This window comes from Olea europaea, chromosome 15 (genome assembly GCF_002742605.1).
Source record: "Olea europaea var. sylvestris chromosome 15, O_europaea_v1, whole genome shotgun sequence".
NCBI classification, from domain to species: domain Eukaryota; kingdom Viridiplantae; phylum Streptophyta; class Magnoliopsida; order Lamiales; family Oleaceae; genus Olea; species Olea europaea.
The window spans coordinates 2,849,735-2,865,819 of NC_036251.1; the positions used below are offsets into that span (position 1 = coordinate 2,849,735).

Sequence of the window (16,085 nt, forward strand, 5' to 3'; positions counted from 1 at the left end):
AAAATTTTTTAGTATATTTACATAAAAGTTAGTGATATATGTGGTTAAAAAGTTCTGGATCCTGTTAAATATATAATTGAAATTAAATTTAAAAAAAAAACTTTAAGAAATGGGGGTCAAACATGGACCAAATGATAGAATTAATTAAATGACTCATCAATTGTCTACAATTAATTGAACATATCATCTAATGACACATATAATGGTATTGTAGCACTACTATGCTATATATATTATTTAAAAAATAAAAAATAAAATGGTGGGCTAGACATCTTAATCTTGTACAATTTATTTTCATTGGGGGTGTGTCCCTATTTTTTTTATTTTTTATTTTTCGTTTTTTTCTCCTCTCTTATACATGTGGCATAGAACTAATGCAATCCATATCCCCATTTGAGATTTTCTTCTCCCTTTCCATTTTTTCCATCCACATGTAGAACAATTGACATTGTTGCACTGGAGATGTCTTCAAGAAGTATTTATAGCATGTTTGATAACAGTCATATTATAATTTAAAATGGTCAATAAATTTTTTTTCCCATACACGTCGAATGATCAAGGAGTTATTATTCAGTTGTCATTTATCCACTATTGAGATCAACTTATAAATTCTTAAAAATACTACCAAAGAATCACTTAGCTATCTCATTTCCTTCCAATACGATCAAGTCCGATCAACTTTGCAACTGTAAAAAAGGTACCCTTATCCTATGTATTAAATTAAAAAAGAAAATGAGTTTGGAATTCTTTGGTAACAAATAGCACCCTTAGAAATTTTTTCCTTTTCTAATTGAAATTAAATTAGGAAGACATAGCCTCCAAGATTTCCTATGGGGTAGTTTTTTTATTGCCCTATAATTTATAATATTCATCTTTTAAATTAGGAAGTCTTTACGTAATAGTAACCAAAAATTCTCTATTGCTAATGTAGTTTGTATATCTGGCACTCAACAAACGCTTTGCAATTTATTTTTTTATTTTTATTGTTTTAAGCTATTAAAGAACCTCTTATTTGTAAAAGTTTATTATGATTTTTCAGTGTTTAAACGTCCACTTATGTGACATGGGTTGTCTTTTTGAAGCATATTACATGGGTAGTAATTTTTCGGATTTTTGTGTAGTGTTTCTTGTATCGGTATTAACTATGTGTAACAATTATTGTAATTTACTGCTTTTTCAATCAATGAACAATTAACTTTTGCTTTCAAATCTTCTATAAGCTTGCCTTATTTTAGTCTCGATATAGTGATTCTCGCAATTGCATAGATTTGTCAAGCATATTATTTGTTGCTTAGCATTCTCTATTCTCGTCCTTTATGAGAGAAGACGACGATCATATGTACATATGTGGTACTATTATTCATTCAAATCACGACATCTTAAACCTCGAGCTACTCAAATTGCATTGCGTACTTATTTTCTTCTCTCATACTATCTTGAATGTTGAGAAGTTGCGATTTGAGTGACTTGGTGATTGAGATTTCATAATTAAACAATATTATTTAGCATCAATGATATTGAACAGTACCAATTTATATGTCAACATATCATGGGTTCTATTGAATGAGCTATAATTCTTTATATTTAATTGAACCTCTAATTTAATATTAAATATCACAAGTACTGATTTCATTACTTTCAATTATTTTCTTTTATTTTCAATCACATAACTTTTAATAAAATAATATTACTAGTAAATGTAAATTTTTTTCATATTTTTAATCCCAATTTCTTCATCAAATATCTCGATTTCTAGGAGGCTGTAATTTTGGGTAAAAAATTTTGAACTGTGATCTTTCCTCTCCGCTTTTGAGTGTGAAAACTGAGAAATGTGGATGATGAAGAAAGCTGGGACATGGGTGGTTGGTTGGGACCGTCGACTGGGTAGGAGTAGGGTAGGGTTGGGGGTGAAGTAAGCCCAACCCAACCCGCGGCCTCCGCCACTACCCTCGCCTCCTCGACGGCCACCTCAGCCCCTTGCAGCCTCTGTCCCGAACTTGTCTCCGATCCTTTCCATCATTTTTGCGGCTCTCTGAAACATAATGATTTCAGCTACATTACGTAGACGTTCTCATTTATTCATTCTCAGTAGATGTATGTGTGTATTGCAAATTGTATTTCGAATACTAGCTATAAACTCTAGCTCAATTCTTAACCACCTCCTCCTGGTTTATTGACCACTCTTTCCAATGACGATGAAAATATGGAGCTCCAAGCCAAAGTTCCGGGTGAGAATAAAAATGGCGAAGTTGAAAGCCACAGTATCAGAATATGAGACAAAGTGATGATGTGCCGTCCCGTCCCCTTTCTAGAAGCCGCAAAAATGCACGTGTAACTTCAAAAATGGAATACGTGTCAGCTTAATTGCAATGGTGTTGACAGCGAGCGCTGTGGGTTTTGGCTATAAGTCCGATCAAACGCGAAACGAAAGCACCCTTGCAAGAAATTGAAGAAGAAATGGAGAGGAATTACCCAGAAGTTGAGCAACAAAATGGAAATAACTTTGATGAGCGATATAAAGGGGATGGACCTCCGACGGATGACGTCTGCCCAATCTGCCTTGATCTCTTCACCGTACCTTGTAGAAGCAATTGTACACACTGGTTTTGTGGCAAGCCTTTTCTTTTCTTTCTCCGAATTTTTATTTTATTTCAAGATTAAGTACTGTTTAGTGACTATTTTGCATCGAATCAGTATATATTTCTATTTATAATCATTATTGGTGAATAAAAATGGATGCTATAATTTTCGGGAAACTTGTGGTTTTGCTGCTTTTCAGTGGTAACTCTCATTTATTCAGCAAACTGATAATGGTGTTTTGTCCGTGGGTTTATGTTTCCTTACTTGATTTGTTGGAAAATCAAATGTATGAAATTGTCCGCTGATTTTTGGATTATTCCCTTTAATTCTTTTCAATGAAGTTTCGAATAATTGCTTCTTAGTTGATATATGTTGCTTGGCAACTGCTGATATTGTAGTTTATCTATCGATGAAAAGTATCACATGGCATTGTCATTTACCTGTTGTTCGACCAGCGGCTGCGATTGTCGTTTATCTGCAGTTTTATTAATGTGTGATTGTTGGTTAACTGCAATTCAGGTGACAACCACATTGTTGTTTATCTCTAGTTTGATTAGACCCCATATTTGCCTTTACAGAAATCGAGTAGCCACTGTATTGTCGTCTATCTGTAGTTGAGTAGACACTAGTATTTTCGTACACATTATTCAATCAACTGGTGGATCATGAATTTGTGTATTTTCTAATTAGTTTGTTAGTCCAAAAAATTGTTAGTATTTGTTTCAGAATATATCCAAGAAACTGATACAAGTACTTGTATTTTGCTTGCTTCATGTTTGTTCAAATACTTGCTAATAATCCTTTTCTTGGATTTTTAATCTTTTATTATGCACTGTTATTGCTTAACTCCTGGATCTGTAAATTAATCCTCTCCTGGATGCTGTACTCATATCTATAATCTCAATTTAGTTGTTTCTTCTCTCTCATTTATCGGCCTCCACTATTCCAGCCAATTGCATCCTGCAGTTCTGGATGTATATATCAGTGATTCAGCAGTGCAAATGCCCCTTATGCAGTCTCCCAATTACAAACTTGGTTTTGGAGATGTCTCAACTTGTTCAACCAGGAGAGGATGTCGAAGAAGTTATCAGAAAAGTGAAGCATTATAATCGCCTGTTTGTTGGTGGATTGGATGCTTTCTTCCTGGTAAGTTGATATGATGACGACTGTATAGACCTTAAGTTTTCATCTTCGTTTTTTAGCATTATACTTTTACTACGTGATCACTTTCAGAGGGTGTCTATCTTGATGAATGACACATGTTGAGCTTGTGGACAGTTTGTGATCTGAACACCAGATGAACCATAATATGCTATGAATGCTTAATATGAGTATCTAGTATCCTATTTCATGTACCTAATAATTTCTGTCTGAGCTCTCTCAATTTAGTGGACTGAATTTTTGTGTAAAGAGTATGCCTAACTGAATTTCTATATGAATGCAGTTGTATATTTTTGAATTTAATATGAGCCTTCAAAATTTCCAAAACATTCTTCGTTGGCCCTATCAAACTTGTTATTTCTGGAGGGAGTCGCAAGTTTCTCTCTGTTTTATAATTCATTTAGTCAACAAAACAAAAAAGAAGCAGAGCTGGCATCTGCTTCAATTATCTTGCAACGGAATGGCCATAGATTTTTCATTAGGATTATAAAAAAAGGTATGGCATTGATATTGCTGCATTGTCATCAATGATATGAAAGGAAACCTTTACCATATATTTTAAACTGTCATTGTACCCCACCTTGTCATCCTCTACTAGGATGCATGTCATTTATTCCTCAACATAATACCAGAGCAAGAAAGAAATAGAATAATGAGATTGTAGTCTGAATTTTGCAGAATGATTTGTAATGTCTACGCTGGATTTTCTCTCTGATTCCTTATCCTGTATATTTCTGTTCTTTTTTTCTTTTTCTTTTTTTTGTTTACCTCGAACTGTGAAATGTATATATTTCATGTTGACATGTCCCACTTCATATTTGGCAGAAGGTACTAATGTTGCCGGACTTGATCAAGAAAGTGTTCAGATTTCTGATGGATCTGGAGGCTTTGACATGCGACCTATGTGTAATGCGCTTCCTTGGGGTAATTGTATATTTACTCAACTACGTAGTAATTATAATTCCTCTCTTGTAATTTTAAACCTGGATATGTTTCTCGTTTATGAGTAGATTTTCTATTTCTTTTAGATAAAATATTTAACCCAGTACTTCAAGATTATTCAACATCCATATGTGAATTTTAGTTTTATTTTGCACTTTAGCTTCTCCATTTCTCCCTAAAATCATTACATAGTTTTGCAGTTGCTGCTGATTTTATTCTACGGGATGAAGGAATTTCAGTTGATCTCAATTGGTATGTTGTTTCTTTACCTTTAACTTTTGTGGTAAATTTGTATCAAAACATTCATCTCTACTTTTTGGCATGTAATACAAGCAGCAATATCATTACACAAGTATACACAAAAGTGGCCTTTCAGGCTCCCCGCGACCAACGCTGCATTTTGGTAAGGAATAGATACTTGGTGCAAATTAAATAAATGACTACAATCAAATACTAAAGGCAAGACAGCATGATAATATCTCGTATGGTCATTATTTCTATTGCTATATTGACGAGTCTTGGACAAATCAAATGCTATATACGACTGTCAGCCAAAGTGTTCATGCATTGTTTTGTCTTTAATTGTACCCTTGTTCAAGTTGGTGCCTGATTTTCTTCTTTACATATCTATAAACATCCATGAGTTTACACGGTTTCACTGCAATTCTAACCTGAAAAATGCTTCTGTATATAGGAGCATTCGGGATACTAAAAATCTTTGATGTTGGGGCTAACTTATTGCTCGCCAGTCTCTTTGTCTACCATATGTGGCAGCGATGGGAGCTTAGAGGTCTTGAAAGGCGCCTAGCTGATCTCCAACTACGGAATGCTTTGATTGATCTACAACAATGGGATGCTTTGATTGATCTACAACAATGGGATGCTTTGGTTAATCTAGAAGAATGAGATGCTCTGGATAATCTATCAGCAGAAGATGCTTGATCCCCAAGTTCATGTGGATCTCGACTTGAGGCTCCCCTTAGCTTGTAGCAATGCATCTATTTGCAGCATGATGTTGAGCATTACTTGGTTGGAGGGTTTATTTTCGAATTGCCACTCCTGATAGTAATGTTTATATGTAGAATCCCTTTGTAGATTGGGAAATTTATAGAATCAGTTTGATGCACTTGCGAATAATCGTACTTTTATGGTGTTCAGATAATTGTTTAAAAGGGAAAAATTAGCCAAAAAATAGACTTGATTATGTCTGTCCGATCTATTTTGACAACTTCACCATCCCAATTGTGGTCACTGGTTTTGTGGGAAGTTTTTCTTGTTGAAACCTTATGAAACTTCCTTTTTGTTTCCTATTTACATAAGGATGAGAATGAAAAATATAGTCGTTACGAATCCAATACAAGAGATAGAAATTCAAATATGGTGATTTTGTGTGATGGAGTCATATTTTTCATTTTTATAGGGAAAGAAAGGGAAATAAATAGGGACTTAAACTTTATAAAACTTTATGAATTGTCAAGATTTTCATGTCAAATCATCAAGAATATTAATTAATAGGGAACATATTTTAAGTTATTGAGAATAATTCTTTGTTACTAAATCTTGATTTTGGATTTTGAATCTCGAAACTTGGTTCAAAACAAGAATCGAATTTTTCTAATTTTTTAAACTATATTTATGTTAAATATTTTTTTTAAAAAAAATTATCAATCAATTAATTGAGCCAAACCCACTCAAAATATCACTTTCATGTCGTGGAAATTACATGGATGTGGGTTTTGAAATATTCCCTCTCAAAAATCGACTTTAAAGTTTGTTTCTACAAAAATGAGGGAAAAATTCCACAATTTAATATTATTATTAATATTATAAAATTAAATAATTTATATACCCGTTCACCCTACATCCATCCATCCCAAACACAAATCCTTTTTTTTTTTTTTTTTTTTATCTCTCTTCTCTCTCTATATTTCTACATTTAGGGGGGTGTTGGAGCTACACTATTTTGATAATAATGCATTCTTGAATAGTGTATTGATGAAAAATGTCTGGTTAAAAAATAAGGAAAAATTTTTAATTTGCGTGTAATATTATTTTATTGAAAAATGTGTGGTTGAAATGATATCAAATAATTATTTGAGAATACATTTTTTTGGAATAATGTGGCTCAGCCCATATTCTTTTTTCTCTTTACAACACAGTTTCTGGAATCAATTTAAAAAATCAATCCTCCCCGCGCCCCCTCCACCCGCATCCCTCTCTCTCTCTCTCTCTCTATATATATATATATATATATATATGTTCTCTCTTCTTTCTCTTTATAACAAACCCACCATTGAATTTCAAAAGTCTCACAAATACTACAAATATCAGTTTAAAAAATCGAACTACGAAATCAAAAAAAAAAAATCGAGAATCCCAAGGGAATCAAACCTGGCTTTAGAAACTAAATTTGAAATGGAATTCCTGTCTTTGTGGGTAGTGTTGTTGTTGCTTTGGTGGTGACTGATGCGTGGTGTTGCAGATTTTTAGGGATGGGAGGGCAAGTTAGTGGGGGTAGTGTTAGTGGCGACAATGGAAACAGCGTTGATGAAACTGTTACAATGTTGTGGTTGGTGGTTATGGTGTTGCTTGTTCGTAGATGTTATGCGTTTGTACTTGCATATTTTCCTACAGGGTAATTTAGCACAAAACGTCCATACCTTTCGATGTTTTTTGTGGAAAACGTCTATACCTTTCATTTTTTGACGAATTACACCCTCACCTTTACATTTTTTTGCGCAAAACGTCATTCTGTCAACTTTCCGTTAAAATGTTCCGTTAAATTAAAAGGTAATTAGTACCAAAGGTCCCTACCTTTCAATATTATTGTGCAAAATGTCCCTACGTTTCATTTTTTGGCATAATTAGCACAAAAGGTCCCTACCTTTCAATGTTATTGTGCAAAACGTCCCTATCTTTCATTTTTTTAGTATTTTCAACCCTACCTTTCACCTTTCATTGCGAAAAGGTCCTTCTCATCCATTTTTTCAATAAAATGACGATTTTACCCTCCTATTCAAATAAAACAAAAAGAAAAGAAAAGAAAAATAAATAATTCATTGTAATCACAGTCCTAAATCTTTCAAAACATTACAGATAAATTCTAAATTTTTCACTACCGCCACTTTCATAACCCCACCAATCCACCACCTATATATCCATATAGCACTACCTTTCGGCTACAACACCTATCGGACTCCACCACCACCAGCCTCACCTCACTCTTCCCAATAGCTTCCTCTATAGTATTGGTCATTAATCTATCCAAAACAACCATATTTATGATGGTAGAGTCTGGTGGGAATGGTTGCAGAAATGTGGTATTATGTTGATTTATAGTTGGCAGCTTGATAGGTTGTGAAAGTGGTGGTGCTTGGGAATTTATGATTTCTTTATAATTTTTTAAAAATTTAAGGACTATGGTTGCAATTGGTTATTCATCTTTTTTTTATTTGAACAGGAGGGTAAAATTGTCATTTTATTGAAAAAAATGGATGAGAACGACCTTTTTCGCAATGAAAGGTGAAAAGTAGGGTGAAAATGCTAAAAAATTAAACGTAGGTACATTTTGCACAATAACATTGAAAGGTAGGGACCTTTTGTGCTAATTATGACAAAAAATGAAAGGTAATGACGTTTTTCACAATAATATTGAAAGGTAGGGAACTTTTGTGCTAATTACCTTTTGATTTAACGGAACATTTTAACGGGGAGTTGACAGAAGGACGTTTTGCGCAAAAAAAAGTAAAGGCGAGGGTGTAATCCGCCAAAAAAACGAAAGATAGAAACTTTTTCCACAAATACATCGAAAAGTGGAGACGTTTTGTGCTAATTACCGTTTTCCTATTTATTAAAAGGGTGGGTTTGCCCCCCGGGGCACAGCTCAACTGGTGGATCAATCAACATTAGCTTGTTTCCAGCGGCAGGGTGGAGAGTTCGATTCTTGGTGGGAACCTGCGACCAAAAATTTGGTATGGAGCAATCACTGTGGAGGAGTGTCTCTTGTGCGCAGAAGTGTACAGTCAATGGAGGGAACCTGTGATCCAGTTGAGGCATAACTCGCGATTTACCCCCTTCAAGGTTCTAGGGGCATGGGTCTTGAAGGTCCAGAATTTAATCTGGTGTAAGTTGGGATACCTGGATTAAAAAAAAAAAAAAAAAAAAAGGGGGTGGGTTTGTATGGGCACTGTTCCTATGGTCGCGTGCCCTCCAATTTCTTTTTCTATTATTTTTTCGTAATTTTTTTCTTGACTGAACATTAATGTCAAAACAACGCAGTTTCATGTCCACTGTATTTACCATAAATGCTCTGCGACTCGCGCGCTATATTTCTCTCAGACGTCATATAGTTTCAGCTTTCCCATTCCTTTTCCTTTCCTTTCCTTTCCCTTCCTTTACCCTTTCTTCGACTGAAACCCTCACCAACAACTACACCGTAGCCATGTCACCTTAACACTTCAATTAGCCGCAGGTGTCAACTTTGTATCCTTGGCCGAAGCTAATATGTAACGCCCTGCCTCAACATCTCGATAGACCCCCTTCACATTCTTGGGCATTTCTAATGATTCCACTGCTTTTGGCATTTTTTGAGGATATATATCAAGATTATTTCAAGAATTCACACTTTTGAAGTTGGGTTCTGCTGTTGCTGAGCCACATTGCCCTACCCTACCCATCTAGTTGGAAAATTTTGTTGATGTAAGCTAAATTAATCATAAAAAGTACTTGTTTTAGCTAAAGTTCATTGAGTTTGCTCTGGGATCTATTGGGAACGGTAGATTGAAGAATAATTTGGATAGAATTTGTTGGATTGGCTTAGCTAAGTTTATGTAAGTTGCTACCCAGATTTTTGATTTTTGGAGTTTTATGTATCCAAACTAATCGGAGAAATTCGAGAGTACACAATCCATATGGATCCCAAAGGCAGGTCATTCATTCAGTGCATTTCAAGTGCTTTGCTTATAAAAATTGATTATCAAATAGGATTATAGGACGCAGACAAAAAAAAGGAGGAAAGGAAAGGATGGATTAGATGATGAAGAAATTACTTTTCAACGTATGGTCGCCAAGGTTAGCGAATCCTGTCACTTCTTTTTTCGAGCCTCTAGATTATGGAAGGTAAAAGTGTTTCTTTTATGGTGAATTTGGCATCATGTTTCTGTGATAATTTAAAGAACTTTTAATTGATTACGTTCTTAAGCTTACTTTTCATTTTCTTTTTATCCACCATTTGGATGAGCTGTAAGAATTCTAATGTTACGATCCTTTTACAAGTTTCTGTCTGGCTGATATTGGCGGAAGGAAGGAAACGAAGCCGTGTGATGATCAGACGGAGATTGTGAAAGCACTGGAAGTGAGTGAGATTCGATAGCAATCTCCAGGAGCTTCACCTCTCTCTTTTCTTCTCTTCGTTTAGTCCTCTCACAGGTCTCTATACAAATTATTATAATCAGTTTTTTTTGTTGATTCATGTTGCTAGCTTTATTGATGACTAAGTTTAGAGAATTGAAATTGTAAGTTTTCGATTGTATTTTTCGGTGCAAACTTCATGAAAAAGTTGAATCTTTTAAAACAGAAAGTTAGTTTTTGAAAAAAGATTCCTTCTTCAAATAGAGAGATGAACCAATTTAGATGTTTTAGAATAGTGTGCAGCTGACAAATATAATGCATTTATGAAATATTGTTACCTAAGAAAGTTCATGCTATTTCGAATTACCTCCTGTTTTATAGAACAATTAAATAGAACCATTAGGAATTAGAATTTGTAAAAAGTTAAATTGAGATTGGATGGAAAAATATATATAGTTCCAATTTTGAAGCCCAATTTATGCCACCAAATGCAGAAGCCTAGAAAAATTGTTTAAAATTTAGAAGGATGCAGTTATATATCCATAATGCCCATCGTATCTATATTTCTATGTTACAAGCATAGAGACTTGTTCATAGTTTCGAGTTATGACATGGAAATTGGGCAGAAACTCTTGTCATACTCCATCAGCTGCTCTATGAAGTGCCTAAGATGCTTTAGGGTAAACTTTTTGGATTGTATTGTGAACACCAGCTTTTATGAAATTTCTTCTTTTGAAGCTGCTAATAGTGTGCTATATTTCAATAGAATCAGCTGAGCTTATATTATTCCTGCAGGAAGATGACAAGTATGAATACTCAGAGCCAACCAAGATTCAGAGTTTGGTGAAAATATTATTCACAGTTTGTTTCATTCCCCATTTACACATGGCCGAGAAGTCGAGGAAATTTGAGGTGAGATTTTTATTTAATCTACAACAAAATCAAATTGGGATTTATTCTCAAGAAAGTTGGTGTCCTTACTAGACTCCTTTTTTCCCTGTCTATTTTTATTGCTACACCCGCTAGAATGTCCAACCTAACTAAGTCCGTGGCGACAAAGATATTGAATGAGTATTTTACATATAAATTTAAAAATTATGTTTATTGCAAGTTTTTGATGGAATCATGGATCATCTATAGCACTTATTATTGATTAAATCCCATCTGTAAAAAAAAAATTCATTTCATTATGTACTATAGCAACCGTATGGATTCATTTTCTCAGATCACCACGACACATTTCTTTCTGCAAATAATTTAACATCTCCAAAAAGGTAATTTTAAATATTCTATAGGATGGCAGAAGTGCTTTGTGTATATACATTGAGCAAGATCATCCATTGTTAGGAATTTGTCTTCGAATGCAATTATTATTTGAATCAAGCGAGGAAAATGGACCAGGTAATCTTTTTGAGTTTTATAGCTAGATTTCATTGCATTTTAAACTTCCTTTGAGGTTACAGTCCATTTTTGTTTAGCCGTTACTAGACTTTTGGGGTATAAAATTCAAGTGGAGATGAGAACCTTTTGCTAATCAGAATAAAACTATAATTTTGTAAAAGTTAGAATTGAATCGAACAAGTCCTGCTTTACTTATCTTTTTTAACTCATTTTGGGACATGGGATACGTGTTATGTTGGTGGTATGAAATCAAGCATCGACAATACTTTTTATTAATTGCTCGAAGTCTGTAAAGACTCTACATCAAACCATTGCTAGATAGCATTCGAGATGCCTCAATAATTCTCAGCTATTTGGAATCAAGATATCATTCCGAATTGTGGTTCAAAATTTCTTCAACTATGTATTCAATTTAATCAACTCCATGATCCGTTATGCCGAATGCATATACTACAGCTAGGGTTGGCAGGGTTGGCAATGGGCCGAGCTGGGCTCGGCTCGGCCCTTAATGCCACGAGCTCGGCTCGTTGAAATTGGGCGAGGTCGGCTCGGGGGCTAGCCTATTATTTATTTATTTATTAATAAAGAATAGAGTTTTAAAAATAAAAAGTGTTAAAAAATACAAATAATTTAACGAAAACAAGTTTTTTTTATTTATTTATATCATATTGTAATTTGTAATACTTTTTATAAAGTATAAAATATTTATATAATGAAAACGAATTATTTTTTGAAATACATTTACAAAAAATAAAATAAAAAGTGTTAAAAAATACAAATAATGTAACGAAAATAAGTTTTTATTTATTTTTTATTTATATCATATTGTAATTTGTAATACTTTTTATAAACTATAAAATATTTATATAATGAAAACGAATTATTTTTTGAAATACATTTGTAAAAAATATATTTTTTTGATTTCTTTTTGAAGTTAAGAAAATGTAAACCCTCCGCCTTTATCCAGGCTTGGGACCGACTACATCAATTTTAAGTATGTGAAGTTAAAAATTGTATACGAACAACTTGTTGTAACGTGTACAATTTTTTAAAGAAAATTAAATTTAATGATTAAAAAATAAAAAAAATTTGATTAATATAATTAAATCAAATATCACTTACCCGACGACATGCAATTTCAGTGTATTTATCTTTGTAGTCGAAAATGAGCGTCTTGTCAATCCTTCACACACATTAACGCTTCCAAAACATTTTCTTTTAGTCGGCTCCTGACATTGGTCAAAACCCTTTTACCTGCACTAAAAGGAGACTCCGAAACAACAGTGTTAACTGGAGGTGTCAATAGATCTTTCGCAATTGTAGAAACAAATGGCCAACGTCTTTCATACTTTCGCCAAAATTCAATTACTTCTTCTGAAATTTTTTTAATTGTTCTGTCTGTTGTCATATTATAATTGAAATAATCAATTAATTCGACAGGCATCGCATTTTGAGTTTCGACCGATGTTTGATGAGATGCAGATGTAGACGACATGGCACTAGATGAACAAATTGCAGTTGCATTATATCTAAATGTATTAATGCCCTGAAATAAATTCATTATTTCCACAGCATTTTCTTCAGTTTCAGCAAAAGGAGTAGGTGCAGCAGAGGGTATCCGACTAACATTCGCACCCATTCTTTCCGCATATAAATCATACATTCCACATAATGTTTGCTCTAAATTCTTATAGATGATAGCTTTATTGATTTGATCAATTACGTATTTAGTTCCCGAAATATTATATCGAGGGTCCATTGCGCATGCTAAAGGAAATAACATAGGCAGTTCTTCCCAATATTTTCTAAACTTTAATTCCATAGTAATTAAAATTTCACTAAAAGCAGGATCAATTTTATATTTATGGAATGTTCTTGCAATTATATAAAGGCGTTCAAGCACCATATAGTTTGTGAGATAATAAACGTTGGATAAAATCTTTGTGATCTCATAAAAAAATGTCAAAAATCGTTTAACTTTCAAAGTTAAAATTCAATCGGATTCATTTAACATACCATCGTCATCACTTCTAACATGTCTATTGTTATAAAAGTCAGTTATTAAATTTTCGAAACCTTCACATGATTTTAATAGCAAGTATGTAGAGTTTCATTTATGACCTACGTCGCTAATAAATGTTTTAGCAGTCATCACTCTTAGTTCGGCACAAAAATCTTCAAATGCTTGTTTTCTACTAAGAGAGATCGTAATATATACTAATGCATTCCTAATCCTTTGAAGTTCATTCTTTCTATATTTTAAACCATCTTGCACAATTAAATTCAAGATATGACACACACAACGAATATGAAACAAATACCCACCAAAATCAGGTTGAAGTGTCCTACACAATTTATCGACGACTACCTTATTAACACTAGCATTATCAAAAGTAAAAGATCAAATTTTAGTCTCACAATGATATTCTTTAACAATACTGATAATAGCATTATATATATTATTAGCATTGTGAGGAAATTCAATAATTCTAAAAGCAATAATTTTCTTATGCATGCACCAAAGTGGGTCTATATAGTGTGCGGTTGCTGCTATATATGCTCTTTTATTAATCCCTTCCCATATATCAGAAGTTAAGGATATAACACCCCCATATTGTTGCAAATCCATAATTAATTGTTGTTTTGAATTATTGAAATAATTTATTGTATCGACACGAAGAGTGTTTCGACTTACCCCAACGTATCTCGGTTGTAGATATTCTATCACGAACGAGATGAAGTGTTGGTTGTCTACAATAGCCAGAGGCAACTCAGTGGCGGGAGTATCGTCCTCCGAATACACCCACGTGGATAGGGGTAAAGTTGTAGAACCAGCGCCTGGACTGTCAAATTGCAATTGTGTTTGACCAAGTGGAAGAAGTCCATATCTGGCTGCACATAATTTATAGTGGCGGTTGAGATGAGTGGTACCAATTCCTTTTAACCATGTCAATCTTTGTTGACAGTATTTACATATTGCTTTATATTCTGCAAGGCCATCAACGACTTTTCCCGATGAAATCAACTTAAAGTGATTCCAACATTTTGCTTGTTTTTTGGCCTTTCGCTTTCCTCTCGCATCTGGGATATTTAATTGCTGATCTTCATCTTCATGTTCTGTTTCGGGAACGTTAATACCATCCAAATCAATTGGATTGTGGTTTCCCTGACCGTGAATGTGAACATATTCAGTTATCGGTATATCATTTAGACTGGCAAATTCATTTGGAAATTGACTTTGCGGCGTCCTAAGCGATTCTCCATGATGTGGCTCACATCCTGTATCGAACAAGTTCTCAACAAATGAACGTTGATCCATTTCTGTGATTGTTTATGATGAAATCTTGACTAGATGAATATAAATGTAGTGAGATTTTGAGAATTGAGAATTGGATGAATTGAAATTGTAACTAATAAACTGTAAAAATTGAATTGATGTTGTATATTTTGTAGCACAAGAGAGTAAAAACTCGATAATTGATATAATAAAAGAGAGTTGAGAGGGTTGTAATCTTAGAAGAGCAATTGATATGAAAATTTTTTTTTGGGAAAGGGGGTATTTATAGTAGAAAAAGGGAGGGAGGGGAATAAAAAAATAAAAATAAAATTTAGTGACCAAATGGTCACTGAACTCACTGAATAAAAGTTCAGTGACCGTATTTAGTGACCAGAACGGTCACTGGATCGACGAGCAGGGCTCGTGGGGCTCGGCTCGTCAGGAGCCCGAGTCCGAGCCGCCCACGAGCCTCTTTTTCACAAGCCGAGTCGCCGGCTCGACCCAATTGACATCCCTAACTACAGCTTGGAAGTTTAGTGCTAGGTAGAAATTCTTAAATTTTGTTCTCATTTTATGTTCTTTAGATGCTTAAGAGGATTGGTTTGACAATAGGATTTGGTTTTTAGAATATATTCTCACTTCAAACATATTTTATGATATATTCTAATTAGCCAACATCGCGGCAGGTAGAATTCAAAATTTTGTGCAATTAACTTTAGAAATGAGGTAGAACATATCCCTAATTGCATGTAGGGATGTCAATTGGGCCGAGCCGACGAGAAAAGAGGCTCGTGGGCGGCTCGGGCTCGTGAAATCACTCGGCTCGCCATTTAGATGAGCCAATGTTTTGGTCACTTTTCAGTGACCGTTTGGTCACTGAATTTTATTTATTTATTTTTATTTTCCCTCCCCCTTTTTCTACTATAAATACCCCCTTCCTGCAAAGATTTTTCTCCATATCAATTGCTTTTCCAAGATTACTTTTATTATATCAATTATCGAGTTTTTACTCTCTTGTGCTGCAAAATATACAATATTAATTCCATTTTTACAGTTTATTATTACAATTTCAATTAATCCAATTATCACAATCTCACTACATTTATATTCATCTAATCAAGATTTCATCATAAACAATCACAGAAATGGATCAACGTTCATTTGTTGAGAGCTTGTTCGATACAAGATGTGAGCCACATCATTGAGAATCGCCTAGGACGCCGCAAAGTCAATTTTCAAATGAATTTGCCGGTCTAAATGACAAACCGATACCTGAAGATGTTCACATTCACGGTCAGAGAAGTCACAATCCAATTGATTTGGATGATATTAACGTTCTCGAAGCGGAATATGAAGATCAGCAATTAAATATCCC

General features: G+C 34.0%; 1 protein-coding gene and 1 long non-coding RNA gene across 4 annotated transcripts; both read left to right on the forward strand.

The window, feature by feature from the left end:
• The first annotated feature begins 1,786 nt into the window (after positions 1 to 1,786).
• LOC111409836 (E3 ubiquitin-protein ligase RNF170-like) lies at positions 1,787 to 5,887 on the forward strand. Of its 3 annotated transcripts, XM_023039918.1 has the most exons (6): positions 1,787 to 2,611; positions 3,530 to 3,726; positions 4,567 to 4,665; positions 4,884 to 4,935; positions 5,020 to 5,086; positions 5,378 to 5,887. In XM_023039918.1, exons 1-6 carry the CDS (start codon positions 2,458 to 2,460, stop codon positions 5,403 to 5,405), a joined length of 597 nt encoding a protein of 198 aa, XP_022895686.1. In that variant the 5' UTR covers positions 1,787 to 2,457; the 3' UTR covers positions 5,406 to 5,887. The 3 variants fall into 3 exon arrangements, with proteins under 3 accessions (XP_022895686.1, XP_022895684.1, XP_022895685.1); XM_023039916.1 differs by lacking the exon at positions 5,020 to 5,086; XM_023039917.1 differs by lacking the exon at positions 5,020 to 5,086 and having other exon boundaries at positions 1,787 to 2,593.
• Positions 5,888 to 8,956: 3,069 nt separating this feature from the next.
• Positions 8,957 to 11,888, forward strand: LOC111409837. Its single transcript, XR_002705562.1, has 3 exons — positions 8,957 to 10,110; positions 10,828 to 10,944; positions 11,328 to 11,888. It is a non-coding gene; the product is annotated as an uncharacterized LOC111409837 (long non-coding RNA).
• The last annotated feature ends 4,197 nt before the right edge of the window (positions 11,889 to 16,085 follow it).

What these genes read in the sequence shown, in the direction of transcription:
- LOC111409836 (XM_023039916.1), top strand. Translation starts at nt 2,458, where the DNA reads ATGGAGAGGAATTACCCAGAAGTTGAGCAACAAAATGGAAATAACTTT. An exon ending in TTGTACACACTGGTTTTGTG is followed by an intron (nt 2,612 to 3,529) that starts GCAAGCCTTTTC and finishes CCACTATTCCAG; the next exon opens with CCAATTGCATCCTGCAGTTC. An exon ending in GATTGGATGCTTTCTTCCTG is followed by an intron (nt 3,727 to 4,566) that starts GTAAGTTGATAT and finishes CATATTTGGCAG; the next exon opens with AAGGTACTAATGTTGCCGGA.